The 18678-nt window shown below is 32.7% G+C and overlaps 2 protein-coding genes across 4 annotated transcripts; both read right to left on the reverse strand.

Moving 5' to 3' along the window:
• Positions 1–6322: 6322 nt before the first annotated feature.
• Positions 6323–13460, reverse strand: LOC110103779 (pentatricopeptide repeat-containing protein At5g24830). 3 transcript variants are annotated; one of them, XM_028699790.1, is made up of 8 exons: positions 13399–13460; positions 13267–13363; positions 13023–13150; positions 12711–12908; positions 10122–12208; positions 9731–9784; positions 7475–8161; positions 6323–6779 (listed from the first exon to the last, which is right to left on the reverse strand). In XM_028699790.1, exons 2-5 carry the CDS (start codon positions 13270–13272, stop codon positions 10636–10638), a joined length of 1905 nt encoding a protein of 634 aa, XP_028555623.1. In that variant the 5' UTR covers positions 13273–13363; positions 13399–13460; the 3' UTR covers positions 6323–6779; positions 7475–8161; positions 9731–9784; positions 10122–10635. The 3 variants fall into 3 exon arrangements, with proteins under 3 accessions (XP_028555623.1, XP_028555621.1, XP_028555622.1); XM_028699788.1 differs by having other exon boundaries at positions 6323–6785; XM_028699789.1 differs by lacking the exon at positions 9731–9784 and having other exon boundaries at positions 6323–6785.
• Positions 13461–17046: 3586 nt separating this feature from the next.
• LOC110103786 lies at positions 17047–18031 on the reverse strand. Its single transcript, XM_020832619.2, has 3 exons — positions 17744–18031; positions 17310–17434; positions 17047–17212 (listed from the first exon to the last, which is right to left on the reverse strand). Exons 1-3 carry the CDS (start codon positions 17891–17893, stop codon positions 17152–17154), a joined length of 336 nt encoding a protein of 111 aa, XP_020688278.1. The 5' UTR covers positions 17894–18031; the 3' UTR covers positions 17047–17151.
• Positions 18032–18678: the final 647 nt, after the last annotated feature.

Here is an 18678-nt window from a genome sequence, read left to right on the forward strand (position 1 = left end):
AAGGTTCTTAGTTTTAACTCATTTATTACACATGTTGATTTCAGGTTAGACAAGTTCAAAATGGGTCAATCTCAAGTCAGACTTGAAGCCGAACCGATAGCCCATTTTGATCCTCCTAGTTTAAAGAGTCAAACAAAGTTCGAGTCATCTTTAACTTAATCTTAATTAATTAATTAAGTTTAAACTTGAACTTGAGCTTAATTCTATGAGTTTGAGTCAACTCACAAGATGACTCATTATTAAGAAATAGAAAATGATTTTGATCCAATGATTGTTACAAAAAAAAACCAAGAAAAATCCAATGATTGTTATCATTACCACTACAAATGAGTTAAGAATTCTAATTACCCCACCCCTTAGCTATTTCATTAGGTTATCCCTTCGGTCACCCTTCAATACATTCATTAGGCTACCTCCATTAGGGAAAATTATTACATCCAATGTTCAGATTTGTCCGGACACCAATTCAGACACACCACATCACCCAGATACATGCGAGACCCACTATATCCGAGTGACGTGGCGTGTCTGAATTGGTGTCCGGACAGTCCAGTGACCGGACGTAATAATTCGCCCTCCATTAAAGGGCTATTCTTGTGCATTTTGACACCATGAAATGCAAGCGATCCAATACTTATATTCCACACTATTCAAGATATTCGCCTTCATGATCAATATAATTTGGCAGAAAAAATTATGTCCGAATATTCTGAATCTAGTCCTCTAATGAAGGTTTATTTTTTAAAAATAATTAAATTATTAGACAAATATAATTTCATTTGTGCTTCTCATGCATAGATGAAAATATTTTGAATAAATGGAGGTTTGATCTATAATAATAAAGTATAAAAACTCCAAATATATATATATCCAATGATGGGGTTGTTAAAAGCATGGCTTAATGATTCAATATGGAGATGTGCTAATCTTCCTAGCTTCTCTAACACTTAAAATTATGAATTAAAAGAAACCTTGCACATGAGGAGAACCTTTTCTAATCTTTGGAAGGGTTATGATAATGGCTAAAGTTAGTAGGTAGGCTATTATGGATCTAAACCTCCACCAAGATTTGTATTAGAATGCTCAGATCAAATAATTGAGTCATTTGAATCTACAAAGTTCCCTTCATCAAAAGGAAACCTAACTCCTTCCATGTACACTAGTGGCTCTTTTATTTGCTTCAAGTTACAAATTGCGTTTTGGTGGCATCAACCAACGGTAGTCGATGGTGCTTGATGGAGGCGGTGGCAACCAGTAGTAGCAATTGATGGTGTTCAATGATGATTACAATAATTAGAGATAGATGTGGCTAGCGGTGCTGGCAGCGGTTTATTTAAAGTAAATACAATGTAAAATTTTAAAGCATTTGGAATGTACTCTCCAATTTAATTTTAGTGTATCTGAAAATCATTATATTTAACCGATTTTCAAATATAGCCTTATTCTCTTTCATTGTTATTGCCACAGCCTTCAGTTGCCCCTATCACTCTCTACCGGCCACTATCATCATTGTGCTTTATGCTACATTCATTTGACTTCAATCCAAACAAAAATAATAATAATAATCACTTGCAATTATTTTATAATCATCCAAACAACTCGCATTCTTTTTACACTACATTTTATGTTACTCTATATTTCTTTTTTCAGCAAACTAAACAACCCATTACTGAAAATAAGGATCTATTTGTAAGTAAAAAATACATGGGATCAATTTTTCTAATATACAAGAATTAAGTTGTTTGGCTCTACCAAAATCTTTTGGAGTATTCAAAATGGCATTTGTATTGGTGATGAACAACCACCACTTTAGGCTTCGTTTGCGACGGCTTCTTTATTGTTTGTTAAAGCAGCTTTTTAGTACAAAAATTAAATTTTTTATACAAAAAAATCGCTTTAAGAAGCATTAAAAAAGTCATCCCAAACAAAACCTTAATAAGATTTTTGTCAATATATTTATTAAAAATGCATATCTATGTACCATTATCCATAATTAGTTGCTCAATTTTAAACACATAATAAGATAACATTTAAATTACAAAGTATCATTATATAATTCAAATAACTATGCTAAATAAGTATTTATTCGGATTATCTCCTTAAACTAATATGCTAATTAACTATAAATTTAGGGCCATATGTAAACACTTAAGCCTACTTTCAGCGCAACCCAGCCTAGGTCCAGTGCTACTACACAAAGATAGATTTCTCTCTCAATGTTACTTATAAGTGGCAGTAAAATGGTCACATCACTGGTTAATATTCTCATAATAATTTTATTTTAAGCACATTGAAATTGAGGATTATCTTAGTGATGATCATCATAAATATATTGAGAATTATAATCTTATTAAGTGCTAGAAAATTTGAGTCAGCAGAATATGTATTTTACATTTCAATGTTGTCTAAAAACTCAACATATACAAATAAAAGTAATAAGATCGAAAGCAATTTATTTGAAAACCACTGGGTCTTGTCTAATTGAAAATTTTGATATGTAGTAAGTGATACAAGAATCCTCCTTTCTTCATCGTTGAAGAAGAAGGGAATTAAACAAACATCTGATTTTCCATTGAGAATATTACATAAATCAAATGCCCACAAAAGGGCAGTTAATGCCTAATAACAGGGTTTGATTTCCCCAATAAAGATTATATAAAGCATGTGTCCTCAGGCGGACAACTATACCCAATAGCCTGATTAAATCTTGTCGGTATTCTACAGATGGTGGTGATTTCTGATGCTAATTGTCGGTGGTGATGGTGGTTGTCTAGAGCAATAGCTGGTGGTGGTCGCCGACGACGACGACTGAAAAATGCAAGAGACCTCTCTCTAGTTCTTTCTCTTATTTCTTCTCCCCTTATGTGAAGGATGTGGCTCTATTTATAAGCTTTTGGGATGTGCATAATGATAATTTGAACCATAATTCAAAAACACTACATCATACGGCCCTTATTGATTCCCTTGATCACAAAACATTTATTTAGTATCTAAGTGCCTAAATAATGTCAAAATTGAGTGATCTTGGGCTGGTTGAATTCGTCTCATCGAGCCGCTTGATTTGATTATAAGAATGTCTAATTTGGATATCATTTACTAATCCAATTAATATTTGAATTTTCCAATTATGCTTCAAGTGATTGATTGGGGCTCTTTAGACTTAGATTTTTTATTTATTTTTATTTTTTTAAAACCATTAGACTTAGATTGAACCACTTTTAATATCATTTGGTTCATCTCATTGAGACATTCAGATTGACTATAAGTTGACTAAAATTGGATTTCATATAGTATTGAATTTAATTCTATCAGTTTCCAATTTAAATTTTTGCTTGGAGATTCATAATGATCATGACAATTTTTTGTAGATATATCATTTGTTGTAAATCTAGGAGCCCGGCACTGAGTTTTAATAATTATAAATATTATTGAATATTTATTTATTTTCTCCTGATTTATATATTACTTTTTTTTTTTTTTTTTTGTGCATCACTAACATTTTAGGATATACATCAAATATCATCAAAGAATTAGAGCTCAAAAAAGTGTTGCATAGGCTAAACTATGCTTCAAAGAGTTTGTAATCTTTATTTTTCTTGAGTCTACTCTTGTAACATGTGTATGTTAGCTTAGCAACATGCGCGCACACACACACAAGGAAAGTGTGAAAAAATATTTTAATTTTTATGAAGTCCGTACCATAAAATATTCATTATATTGTATGATTTGCTTAATAAAAAATTCATTAAGTATTTAATTAATAAAAAATTTAACTAATTGTAATATATAAACATGTAATCGGATGATCATATATTTACCCTCAATTAAATTAGAAAAATATTTGAATTTGAAAAGTTAATCTATTTGTAAAGTATGAATGTTATCTTATTGTATGATGTTCTTAAAATCTTGTCTAATTTAATCCCTACGATTAAGCAATCGAATCAGAATTACTTGTGATTATGGGTCGTGCTGTAAGATCTTGAATCATATCGAGACAAACCGAAAGAGGCTCTGGATGATAATTAACCGCCTAAGGTTTGCGTGGGATAAAATACTATTGGATTGAACTAATTGTACTAAACGATTTTGAATAGTACAAAAAAAAAAATGAACTAATCATATTGTATCATACTATATGGTCAGAGTTAACAGAATTGAATTATTATAATTGATTAAGCCCACTATTTAAACTTTCTTATTAGACTTTGTAAGAGTAATAATCTTTGACAGTCAAAGGGTTGAGTCCTTTGCGAGAGAGAATTGAAAGTAAGGCTTTGAACAATGAAGTTTTCTTTACTTCATACAACTTCTGCTCCTTAGCATTTTCTTACTTTAGAGTTGCTTGTTAGTTAACCAAATAGGTTTTATCAAGCTTAATAATGAGCTACTAAGCAAGTTTAAAATGAGATTTTCACTAAACAAATATTTTAGCGAACACAAACGAATTAAAATAATCTTATAGAAAAATGAAATGACTTCTTATATAATTACATAAATTTGTAACTGAGTTCAAATAAGCATATTATTCAAGATTTTCGCATTCATGATCAATATAATTTGGCAAAGAAAATTTATATCCGGATATTCTGCATTGAATCCTTTAATGAAGATATTATTTTTAAAAATAACTAAAGTATTAGACAAATATAATTTCATCTGTGCTTCTGAAGCACAGATGAAAATATTATGAATGCTGGGAGGTTCAATCTATAATAATAAAGTATAAAAACTCCAAATATATAAATCCAATGATGGGGTTGTTAAAAGCATGGCTTAATGATTCAATATGGAGATGTGCTAATCTATCTTCCTAACTTCACTAACACTTAAATTATGCATTAAAAGAAACCTTGCACATGAAGAGAACTTTTTCTAATCTTTGGAAGGGTATAGTAATGGCTAAGGTTAGTAGGTAGGCTATTATGGATCTAAACTAAGGGTGTAAGTGAGCCGAGCTGGCTTGAACTCTACTCGTTTATAGGATCGCTAGTCGAGCTTATCAAGCTCACGAGTCGAGCTCGTTCGAGCTTGATAAGGCTCGGCTCGCGAGCCGACTCGAAATTATTAAATTTAAATATTGAAAATAATAATAATAATGATGCCATAGGTATAGCTTAAATTTTTTGCCGGTTGAAGTTTAAAAATCCTGCTTGAAATCTTGGAAAACCAACCGAAATCTCAAATGCCCCCTCTCTCTCTCTCTTCACTAAATTGGCCCTCTTATCTATAATAAATTCAAAAACGGCTAACACTCATTTCCTTTTCTGACAAAACTAAAAAATGCTCAAATCTCAATATCATCTCTCTCTCTCCCGCCTCAATTTTACTTTTAAGGCAAATTAAATCTGTGAGATAATTTTTTGGAAGATTGTGCCACGCGTGTTGTAAGGCGAACCGGACCATGTTTGGGGATCGACGAGCGGCTCGAGCTCGGCTCAATTTTTGAGCTCGACTTGTGTTCGAGCTCGAGCTCGATATTTGACAGTTGAGCTCAACTCGAACACCTTCTGACTCGAGCTCGACTCGACTCGTTTGCACCCCTAATCTAAACCACCACCAAGATTTGTATTAGAATGCTCAGATCAAATAATTGAGTCATTTGAATCTAGTTAAGTTCCCTTCATCAAAAGGAAACATAACTCCTTCCGTGTAAACTAGTGGCTCTTTTAGTTGCTTCAAGTTAGAAATTGCATTTGAAAAATAATGTTTTTTGTTAAGGACAATTTGGGATCGCTTTATATTTTCTTAATATTTTTTTTGTTTTGATCAGCTTATATTTCGATATGAAATGAAAATATGTTCGATATTCTAAATGTGTTATTTTTTATTGAATTTTGAATATTAAAAAAAAAAGTGGAGAATGATTTTCGATGATTGCTACTAGTTTTCGGCCCACTGTCACAACCGGTCTAAGGTGACTGCAAGCGATCGATGGTATCTGGTAGTTGGCTTCGATGGTTTGGGACGAATAAGATAAGCAGTGTTCAGTGGCATCGACCAACGACGGTCGAGGGTGTTTGATGAAGGTGGTGGCAACCAATAATTGTGATGATGATTTTTTACGATGATTACAATAATTTTCTCATAAATGTGTGCAACCCTTTAGGAGAGTTGGATAAATTTTCTTATGCCCTCTTTTGTACTTAGAGACTAGAATATTCTCTTATTTTAACCTTAAATACCTCCCAGCTTGACTGCCCCCTAATCCTAGGATTTGAATTGGTATTTTGCATTTTGGTCATCCATCTTTGCCAATTTGCACTCCATGCCAAGAGGATTCAAGAAAATTATTTTAATACCTTAGTTAAGAAGTATCTCCTACATCAATAAACTTAGAATACTTCACTATTTTATCTAGTGCGTAGTGCAAAACTAGAATTCGTTGCTAGTACAGATTTCACAGAACGAAGGTTTTGAGTTTTCTAAGCATAAATTCTCCACCAACTTTCACGAGACTATTTTCCTATAATCTATTATAGGTTTTGGCATTCTTGTACACAAGAGTGCCTTAGAATAATAAGACATGCATGCTACAAGAATTACTTCAGTAAGTAACTTCATTTATAAAATCTTTAGTATTAGCAAACCTGGTTGGTGTAACTGTCCAATCGCCTCCTTCACTGATACAAAGCGTGAAGTAGAGTTTAGGATTGGTCTTTAGTCCAAGCTTCTCAAACAAAGCCTCTGAGATCATATTTGTTTGGCTTCCCAAGTCAACGGCCCTCGACGATCAATGATGAAGCGGCAAGGAAATCGATGGCTTGTGTGACTGAAACCTGTGGCTGGGTTTAAAGAACAAAGATGGGGTTATGGCTGAGTTTGAACAACAATAACAAGCTTTAGAATGCTTTTTGGAGGCTTAGCAAGGAGAAAGTAAAAGAAAATAGAATATATTAGTATACAATGTTACACAATATATACATTCTTATGTTAAACTTTACTCATTTACTTTTTCAATGAAGCTTTCTTTTATTCATTTTTTACTCAAATCAAAGAATTAAAATAAGAGAGGTGAAGGAATAGAGAGAGAGAGAGAGAGAGAGAGAGAGAGAGAGAGAATATCTAATGAGATAGTGAGAACATTTAAGGTATGCAAAAAGTGTATCATGTAATTTGTATCAAGGTTAACAAATATCTCTCTTTGCGGCCAAAAATTTAAGTTGATCTCATCAAATCATGTAAAATTTTGTCATATTTTTATAGTTTGTTTCTTGCAAGATTGTGGTTTGTACTACTTGGATATAAGCTTTTCTCAATAATTGCTATCAAAAGCTTTGGTAAAACAACCATTAAAATAAATGAGAAGATCAAAATCAACAAATTTGATGGCAAAACTTTGACTACTGAAGAAAGAAAAATAGAAGATCACCTCTACCAAAGAAATGTTCATCGACCTTTGCAATGATCAAAACCTTTTGCCATTAAATCAAGAAGAGTGGGAGGTTATATATAAACAAGATATAGGACTTACCCACATGTCCATAACCATGAATGTTGCCTTCAACATTCTAAATGAAATATCCACTACAAGCAAAGACAAGTGAAATCCCTTTAACTTCTGCTTCAAAAGATTCGTAACCAACCTCTTCATGTTATGATGCAGGTCCACGATAAGAAGTTAAAATAGTTTTGGAAAGGTTTTAAGAACTTTCGTAACCAACCTCTCTGATTTCATCTTCTTGTTGCAGTACTTGGAACATCAACTCAATTTCAGACTTCTCCTCTACTGGACAGTAGTTACCATAGCTGAATCCCCATCAAGCTAGCCAGGATCATTCTCAGGCAAAAAGCATTCTCATCTAGATTGCCAGGATTGCAACAATTCTTAATTTTTTTGGAGTTATTATATGCTGGACAGAAGTGCAGCTTGCTGTTTTCCCCTTCTCACCTACTGTAACAGCAAACAATGCTTCGTCTTCTATCCTGCAGGTGTGGAACCTGGAAAGCAACCAGCTGTTGTACGAGCTCCTGTTTTCAATAAAACAGCAAAACAGCAGTTGTTTTTTCCCTCCTATATAGTCATGGCAGCAGCAGGTTTGCTGCGACCAAAGCAGGTTTGATACCGCCACAGTAGGCTGACAGATGTATCTAGCAATGATTAGAACTGTTGGAGATGATAGCAGCACTGTTTGACAACTGCTGGAGTTCCTATAGGCAGCTGGAGAGGAAGTTAAAGATAATTACAAACGCAATTTTTCTTAATCCAAAATTAATAAAAAAATCATCCAAAACAAATTCAATGTTCAAACTCATATATATCTTTTTGCAATCAGAATATTGATCTAACGTCTAGACTTCTTGACTCCCAAACCAGAACAGGAAAATTTGTTTCCTCTTAAACATGAACAAATATGTAGTCCTTAGATTTAGTCGCATAATTTGACAGTCTCAACAGTTATTCTCTTTCCTAATTCCATGATACTCTACTGCCAATGTAGCCTTATAAAACCAAGGGTGCACATGCACAGCTACCTGACTACCTCTCAAGTTTCTATTTGCTCTTTGGACTAGCCATGTAGTGAAAGCTCTCTTAAGCGATACTAGAGGATCAACATGTCTTATTTGGGAGATGGGAGAGCAGGAGGTGGTTGATCAGCATTTGTGAGCACTGGCAAATAATAAGAGATTTGACAAGAGGAGAACACAATGACGAGAAAGTGGTCAATGCTACAATATCTTAGCAAGATCAAGTCTATCGTTGATCAATGTCAAGGCTATCACAAAAGCAGTCAGTGAAGGAGATCTTCTTGGGAGATTTGCTAGTTAGATAAAATTGTCGATGGCTTGATTGGAGGAAAATGCTCCTATCGAGAATAGCGACTTAGCAAAGAAGGCTTGAGGCCAAAAAGGCATCAGCCGTAATGAGAGCCAATGGCCGCTAGGGGTCTTCAATGAAGCAGGCGCCAGTGGTTAAGTGACAATGAGATTAATGGATTATGTGATTACAACCACCAATTGATTTTGAAGAAAAAAAATGCTGATGTGGCTTGTTTTGAAGAACAGGGACGAGCTTTAGAAGGTCTTCATTGTAAATTTAACTAGGAAGAGAAAGAAAAAAATATATAATATATGATTATAAGGTTATAAAATACATATTATTTTATTATCCTTTTTTTGTTACATTTTCTTTGAAGCTGCCTTAATTGTTTTGTCATAAAAAACCAAAGAAAGATAAAAATAGAGGTGAGAAAATAAAGAACAAAGAGGAGAGAGAAAGAAAAATCTAGTGGCGTAAAATAACATTAATTTTCCGTATTGTTTTTTTGTTGAGTTTCCTTGGAAGCTATTCCATTTTTCACTGCCTTTTATTGCTCTTGGGAGCATGCCTTTCCCCAACATTTGCTACTTCAACACCTCTCAACAACGATGGCAAAGCCGAATGTCATCAAGTTGGACATTACCAAGTGTTGAAAGAGTGACAAGGAAGGCTTGGAAGGAGGGAACCTTAACTGGTATTAGGCTTTAGTTCAAGGCCGGATGCAGGTTAGCAGGAGATATTAATTTGGTTTTCAAAGATGATTTTGAAAAAGAAGTTAAAAAACATTAACTCTTGAGTTTATGACTAGTAAATCCCTGGTAAATCTAGCATATTAAACAAGAAATATATTAATTTAATGAGGTTTTACACATTTAATATTTGAAATGCAACGAAAAAAACATGAATTAAGTGAGATTTGTCTTAGATTACTGCCAAAATAATAAAAACAACAAGACCATAGGTGCTTACCACTACATGCAGTAACGTACAACAAATATTTCCAGTAATTCGAAATGACTGACGCTGCAAAATACCAAACAAACAAATATGAGAATTTCCTCAAACGATCCTTAGTGAAACCTTTTTTCTCTTTAATTCATGCAAGCACACTACTTGATACGTGAGTGACATGAAAATAAACAACATAGTAGTTTACATGTTGGGACTAAATTAAAAAACAGGGTCTAACAATGCATTGAGCTATCAAAAATTGGGGTAAAGGGTTGCAAAAAGTAACTAGTTATTCCATATAACGATGATCATGAAACATCTAAAAATTGTAACTATCTGCAATAAACTATTTATAAAACAAGAAAATAACAAGTTTTGAGATGCAGAGAAAGTTGGATGATTATCTTACAGCAGATTAGTTCTGAAAACATAGATGTTGCAGCGCACTTAAAGAGATCTCCCAATATCACAAAACTAAAGCAGCAATAATGCACACTTGGAAACAAAAGCTGAAACTTCTGAGTCAATCATAATCTTCTTTCATCACCATTAATTTGACCCTGAGGCTCAAGAAATCAGCTTTGCTCATAAGCAAATAATAATAATGTGCAATGATGACTATGGATATGGTATTGCAGCTTTGCAGAAATTAGCTCTCAATATGAATAGTTGAGATCACTGAACCTTCTAGCCACCCGTTTTTGAGCTATATGTTTTATTTGTACAATGGACTAGATAAAAAGTTTGGTTGAAGAGTATGAAGAATCTCAAGTGATCGCTGATCCTTGTGAGTTGTGAATACTTGGCAACAAGCACTTCTATTATAAATTAAAAGGAATAATCCTTCAAATTTTCATACCAAACTATGTTGCTTAATGACCAAGAACTTATGACTTCATATCACATAATGGCATGCTACTCTATTAGTCCATGCCTTCAAATCCTTGAAGCACCAAACCACTCATTTTTTCATAGACTTGACTAGCTTCAAGATGGTACCCTCCCTTCCTTAGCTCTATCAATAACGAATAGTACATGGAATGACTTCCAACAAGACCTTTCCTTAACATTTTCTCAAAAACCTTGTATGCCTCTACAATATTCCCCCTTTTACAATATTGTTTAATAATTATTTGAAATGGTACATGGTCAAAGGATGAACAGAATGACCTTTCTAACTTGATAAGTATATCTTCAGCTTTCTTCATGTCTCCATTTAAACAGTGGCCTCTAATTAACTCAGTGTGCGTGATAATATCAGGTTCATAGCCTCGGTTTAGCATCTCATGAAGTAAATTCCTAGCATGAGTAGTACAACCAATGTTACATGCAGCTCGAATTAACAGGTTAAATGTAACTAAATCAGGATACAGTCCTCTAGAAATCATCTCTTCCTTCAAAGATATAGCTTGAGCTATTTTCCCTCCTTTCAACTCAGCAAGGATTAATGCATTATAAGTGTATGTATTGGGAAGCACACCCCATGATGCCATCAGTTTTCTCAACAAATTAGCTCGGCGAATATCACCATGTCTTGCATATCCATTCAGGACCAAATTCCAAATTAGAGGTTCTGGAACCATCTCATCACTTAACATATTTTGGAGATACACAAAAGCTCTGCATTGTGCATCATGCAAATAAAGACCTCGAATGAGCAACCTATATGAGATATGATCTGGCAAAACACCAAAAAGCACCATTCTCCTGTGCATTTCACATGCTTCATCAATATCGCCTTCCTTAAAATGACCGGTTATAAGAGTATTGAATGTCACAATATCAGGAAGAAACCCCCTTTTGCACATTTCACATATGTATCTATATGCAAGATGTATATTTTGGACCAATGAAAATCCATTAATGAGCACATTATATGCAACACGATCAACACTTAATCCTTCCTTAAATATATCACTCCAGAGCTCCAGCGCGTGTTTCAAATCTCCTCTCCGACAACTTCCATCAATAAAAATTGTTTTGGTTATTAAATTAGCAGCTATATTTTGATCTAATATCTCGTCCAAGAGCTTCTTCGCTCTCTCTAGAAGTCCCTCTTTGCACAAGGCATGGACAAGTATATTGCAAGTAACCACACTGGCTTTCACTCCATATTGATACATTGATGAAAACAAATGGAGAGCTTTGTCTATATTTTCTGAATGACAATATCCATCAATAAGCATGTTGTATGTTACATTAGTAGGGGAAACTCCAGCTTTCGGCATCACATCTAGAAGCCAAGCTGCAGTCCATAAGTCACCAATCTTACAAAGAGCATTCATAAGGATATTACATGTATACAAATCTGGCATAGCATGACTCTGTAGTAACTTGCTATGTAGTTGTAGAGCATCTTCTACCTTGCCTTTGATGCAGAAATTCCTGATCGCTAGACAATCACTCTCAGAGGCAGGTTTGAAGTTATGATTGAAATTCAAATTAATTCCCACTCCTCCATATAAATTACATCTACCAACAAAAAATATACTTTCCCTGCACTTTCAAGCAAAAAATAAATGTCAAAGTCACCACAAAAATTCTTTAGAGATTCTAAATTTAAAAAAAAAACTATAGGATCATAAAAGAAAAAAACTGGGGTTGCTCGGTTCGTTGAAAACTACAACAATTTAAGATTATGTTGTTAGCAAATGTCAGTTGTTTGGTTCATTGAAATCTTTAAATAACAATTTCAAAGAACACATTCACGCCATTTTTAATTGTATCTCAAGTTTGCAAAGTCTATCGACATCAAGATTTTAGGTTTTTTAACAACTAAGATAAATGACTATTAAAATAAGATCAAAATCATCCTAATATTTCTTAGACAACATTGCGTTATTGTACCATTGAATCAAAGAAGCCCTGAGAAGGTCACAAACCTGGAAGAAATCTCAAAATGCCTGAGAAGTTTTAATGCATGATCCAAGGAAATACGTGTCATTCAGTTATCACACAAAGCTAGAATCTGAAACAAACCAATATAAAAAAAACCAACCTCATTTTCCTCAGCCGCTCCATAGTCCCAACAATGACCGAATCCAATACATCGAAAACAAAATTTGGATCTCCATCATCCTCATACTTTTGATGCTTGTCCCGCTTCAAGAACCACTCTTCCGGATTGATTCGGAATGGCTCTTCGACACTAAGTACAACGCTATCAACCACAGAAGGTGGCCGCCGCTCATTTGTCCTACAGCTCCAAATAGCAAGATTTCGTTCAATCGAAACGTTATGAAATCGATAGAATCGAGAACTATAAATCACTCCGGTAGATAATTATTAGCAAACATGCAAACAAAACTACCTCGAGGGGTGAATGGGGTGAGATTCTTGGCAGAAAAAACATCCTAATGCCCGGATAAGAAGGAAGTTTCTTAGATCCGAGCAAAATGTACGAATTATGTGATGAAAATCTTCTCCCACGACGATTGACTGAAATGTTTCCAAGTGAGAAAGACGAGAATATAGTAATATGAGAAGATCTTTATGAAATGAAAAATGATAAATAAGGTAGAGTCAATGATTAAGAGGGGGGAACAGAAACGCACCACCATTTGCTAAAAAGAAGGAGAAGGAAAGAAGCGCTGAAGGGAAGCAACCTATATACGACGGTGGTGGAGGCGTCGAGCGTCGAGCGTCGAGCGTCTAGCGTCGAGCGTCGAGCGTCGAGCGTCGAGCGCCGGCGAGAGGAACGGATTAGAGCTAGAGACTAGGGCCGCAGGCGGCTGTTATTCGGGTTTCGGGTAGAGAGGCGATTCAAGTATCCTGGGCCGTTGGATCAGATATACAGCATGTAAATACATATTAATAATATTTTGGGGATTTACTTACATATTATTCATCACTATATGATAGTTATAATGTCACATGAATAATAAAAATAAAACTCATTTAGCAAATAGCATTTATAGAGATCAGCTGCAGCAAAAAAGATTTCATTGCCTTACTTGGGAATAAAAGAAAGGAGATGAAGAGGAGGAACTTTTATTTCGTCCGGTGTAAGGATGCAGAGGAATATCCGGTTGTAGGCAAAATCACGCCTATACCAAGGTGTACCGAGTTTTTTCAGTATAGGCGCGATTTTGCCTACAACCGGATGTTCCTCTGCATCCGGTCGGAGGACGTAATAATTCTTCGAAGAGGAGAGGAGAGAGGAGATCTTTTGGAGCATTTTCATTTGTTGGATTTATTATGTGATATTTTTTATTATGGTAAGTAATCTAAATCCTATCCTTATTTTTTAGTGATCATGTATTTTTTTATTTTAATCTTCTAAAAATTGATAAAAGTATTTTTTCTTGATTTATCAAGCTTTAACCATATAACTTTATATATGTGATAGATATAATTTTTATGGGTATTTTGACAGTAATATTATTTATTTTCATCAGATAAATTAATAGTTATAATTTTTATGTTAATGAATATTATACAGACTGTTATGCATTTTATATATGATATTGCATTACATATAAAAAATGATACAATTGATACATGACGAATGTGACATTTACCTCACATTTACATATAAACAATGAAGGCTGATTGTGAACACTAATTATTATTGGTTGAGTATTAAAATGATAATATCATGTCCAAGAGGGTGGATCGATGAGCTTTCCTTAAAATAAGGGTTTGTGATGTAATTTTAGATATTATCATGTAAATGATTGGCTGATTGTGTCAATAGACAGAGAGTGATGACTCTTTATTAATTTATTAAAAGACATCTATTAAAATAAATGATTGATATAACTAATTGAAAATTTTAATTGAGTGATAATGATGGATTGATTGAGAGATGAACAATGGATGTTGAAAATGCTACATTAAAGTTGAATATCCTATCTTGCTAAATCATATGATATTGATGCATACTCTGGCATTATTAGCATTGATAGCACATGAATAAAAATATATGATTGCATACATGAAATGATAAATAAGGATAAATAGATGAATAATTGATTATTTGCATAGTATTTTGATATGATACATGTACATTCATGATTCATCTAACTGATATAATGATAATATAGCATAACTGAATACAAGCATACATCACTGGTGTATATTATGCTATAGATTTATAAATTTTTTATAAATTTTAGTGACATGTGATTTTTAACCTTTACCCTTTACTGATCATGTTGACTTATGTTGTTCATTGATTGATTGTTATATTTATATATTTTTTTGCATAGATCATAATGATTGATTGATGCATATCATATTGATCATATTATTTTGCATTGATTATTTTGGTAGGTTCTAGTAATCTGCTTGGCTTTATAAGCTCATTATTATGGTTTGATTGATTTCAAGTTTGGGAAGCAAATCACTAGAGCGAGATTGATCAAATTCAGAGTTGTAGGTTTAATTATTTATTTTTCATTTTATTTTAGTCTTTGTAACCATAAGGGTTATGATCTATTGTTATTTTTAGTTAGACTTATGGATATTACATATGGATTTTGATTTGTGATGTATATTGACAGATGACATGATAAATAAATAGAAGCTTTCACTATTTAAATTTACATAAAGAAATTAGAGACTTTGATAGATTGAATAAGGAGAAAATAGACAATTATTCTAATTTTGTTCTTGATGTGTTACATCTTTGATCAATAATTCAATCGTTAAAATAAAAAAAATTATTGGATACAATTATATGACTTACTTGTCATTAATGTCATGAGATTATAGAGTATAATGATATTTGATTAATCCTTTATAATAGTTCATTAATATACCATTCTAACAAAAATAATTATAACCCCTTCATTTTTTATCAAGTATATGAAGAGGGAGTTTGTCTCCTCATAGATTATGCTAGTATGCACCTAATGTATATAATTAGCATAGGCATTTAAAGCACAAATATACTTAGATTGATTTGTGATGTAACTAAATAATTTATCCCATCATGTCTCCCTTTAATTTCCTTTATTTGATAGAGTTCAAGTAACCTTAGGAGGAATTTCTCAGTTAGGAGACTTATATCCTCATTAATTTGTCCTCTATCATACAATTTGATTATAGTTTGGGGTGAATTCTTTGGTATAGCTTAAGCTATAAACCTATTATGATTTTGATCCTAATTTCACATTTTGTTAGCATATTATGGCTGAAGAAATTAAAATTTGGACTTATATTATTTTCATCCTAAAACATGGCCTAAAGCATTATGTTACTAAGTGGATAATCTTGTTAAACATATTTTAAACCATTCCCAATTTAGCTCAGCATAAGCTTAGTCAGGGTTACTAAATCCTAAAAAATAGTTATGTCTTTGTTCCTTATATATAAATATATATATATATATATATAAGTATTCGCTCTGCCAAGTTATGGGTTACCTCAATAGAATTGGATTAACCCTTAAGGGAGTCATTTAGTAGGAAAAACTTGTTTTTTTAGTTTATCTCATTTTGGCTTTGTTTAGATTATCAAAATCAAACACCATCACTTTATCTAACATCATGTCAGCATACCCTTATTTAAATAATCAAAATTTATCCTTTGGGACCTTCCTAGATGTAGCACATCTCAAGCTTGATAAAACTTACCAAAATAAAAAATTTAATGCAACTTTGTCACTTTGTAAATTTCGCTATTAAGGTATAGGTCTTGAATATGATAAGTGTTCCAACTATTATTTGTTCATAGCTTAAATAGTACATTATGATTATGTTTCCCTAGTTTACTTCACCTAAAGTTTGGCTTGCATTACCAAAGCCAAATAATATTATTTTTTCCTATTGTTGTATAAGAGGGACCCCTCTTGCATTAATTAGTTAATGCTTGACATCCATGTTTTGGGTTTTTATGTCTTTCTTTTGTTGTCCAATGTAATTCATTCCTAGTGAAGTGAAAATTCCCCAAAAAATGATGAGCCAAAGATAGTATTGATAGATATTTTTTATAATGATTTAGAGAGAATATGTTTAACACCTTAAAAAACATTCAATAAAAAATGACAATTTATTAACATGATCCCAACTAATTGGGATAAGGATCATCCTGATGATGAAGAATAATAACAGTGAATGTACATGGCAGAGTCTGAAAATTTTTTAATTTGAGGCAAATATAACTTACTCTTCATTCATGACTTTCACTGTTTTTCATCTTCTTCCTCTCATTTTGATTCCAATTATCTTCCAACTAAGGCTTCGTTTTGAACAGCTTTCTTAATGCTTCTTAAAGCAGCTTTCTAGTATAATTTTTGTATTAAAAAACTGATTTAAGAAGTAGTAAAAAAGTCATCCCAAACGAAGTCTAAAAAAGAACTCTGAGAGAGAAGAGAGAGAGAACTAAGCATATATTTGTTTTCAAAGAGAGATCTTTCATTTAAATGATTATTATCCATTACATACTATAAAATCATTCAGCATAAACATCATCACTGGCTTAGTAGTAACACAGATTCAGTTCTTAAATTCAGAGCCATTAAGCCTTCGTCTGAGCAAATTATACCTCCGAGCTTGCCTGCAGAGAAAGAGTGAACAAAATATAACGAACAAAGTAAAATATTCAGTTCAAAATTATATAATTTTGATCTCATATAGTTCATATTTTTTGCTACCTCTGCAGTTCAATGCATTCTGATGGCCGAACAGTAAACCGAGGACCCTCATCGTACCCTTCACAGACTAATTCTCCTTTCTCATCTCTGTAGCATTTCACACCAATCTCTCTGTCCTCAAAAACCTGTCTTCCAACAGTTTGAAGACCAAATATTTACAAGAAAAAGAAGGTCAAATTGATCTTTAGATAGATTATTTACAGGGAGCCATTTTAGTCCCAGGCTCCCTGATATATCAAATTTAGCTCTTTAAACTCCTCAAATCCAATCCAAAATAATTCATAAAATAGAATAAATTTCTTTCTTTTCAACTCAGACTTCGTTTGGGAAGACTTTTTTATTGCTTATTAAAGCAGCTTTTTAGTACAAAATTTAAATTATTGTACTAGAAAGCTGCTTTAATAAGATGTAAGAAAATCGTAGATAACACTAACCTGCTTTCCTAAGCTGAATCTTTCTCCATGACTTGAAGAAGCTTCAATCTTAAGATTACAATTACAAATCACTGTAGTTCTCAGTGAAACCAAACAATTCTTTCCATTGACGGGAAAGAAAGTATTGGAGAAGGAGAATCTGATTGCCATGAAATTTTCAGAGAGAAGAAAGTAGCTGTGAGGATATAACAAATAAATGGAAGAAGGGATGATAAAGCTGGATTTTGGTTATTGTTTATTGCACCTTATGATTTCATTTTAGCTATTTTTTAACATTTTTGTTGTCTTATAGTTGATTGTTTTGTTGAATGCTTATATCTTATTGGAGCAATGATGATTATTTTTACTTCTATAGTATTATTAAGTGAGGTGTGGAAGTTTTTCTTAATTATTTATTCATGTTTTCTTGTGAATGTTGCATCATCATGTTTCATCTCTTGTCCTTTGTGGCCCATCATTTTGTGGTGATAAAGAAAAGAATGACATTTGAATATCTTGATATATTTTTATATAAGATAAGAAAACTTGTGGTTGTAAAGATTTTAAATTTAGGCTTTGTTTGGGACAACTTTCTTACTATTTTTTTAAAATAACTTTTTAGTACAAAATTTAAATTTTTGTACTAAAAAGTTGCTTTAAGAAGCAGTAATAAAGTCATCTCAAAAGAAGCCTTATATCCTGCCAATGTCAAATGTGTCTTATGATTTTTCTATTTTAAAAAATAGAGAGAAAATAAAATTTGTGTCTTGTGGAATAATTTGTATAAAGTAAATGTAATTATTCTTGTAGGTGAAGGATGGGGAAAAAATGATATTAAATAGTTAGAGAAAAATTAATGATGTTGATTATGATCTTTATGATTAAGCCAACAACAATTTCAAATTTACAAAAATGACAATTTTTGGCTGAAATAATGAATAAGAATTATATTATGA

Source organism: Dendrobium catenatum, unplaced genomic scaffold, assembly GCF_001605985.2.
Source record: "Dendrobium catenatum unplaced genomic scaffold, ASM160598v2 fragScaff_scaffold_1391, whole genome shotgun sequence".
In the NCBI taxonomy this organism is placed as follows: Eukaryota; Viridiplantae; Streptophyta; class Magnoliopsida; order Asparagales; family Orchidaceae; genus Dendrobium; species Dendrobium catenatum.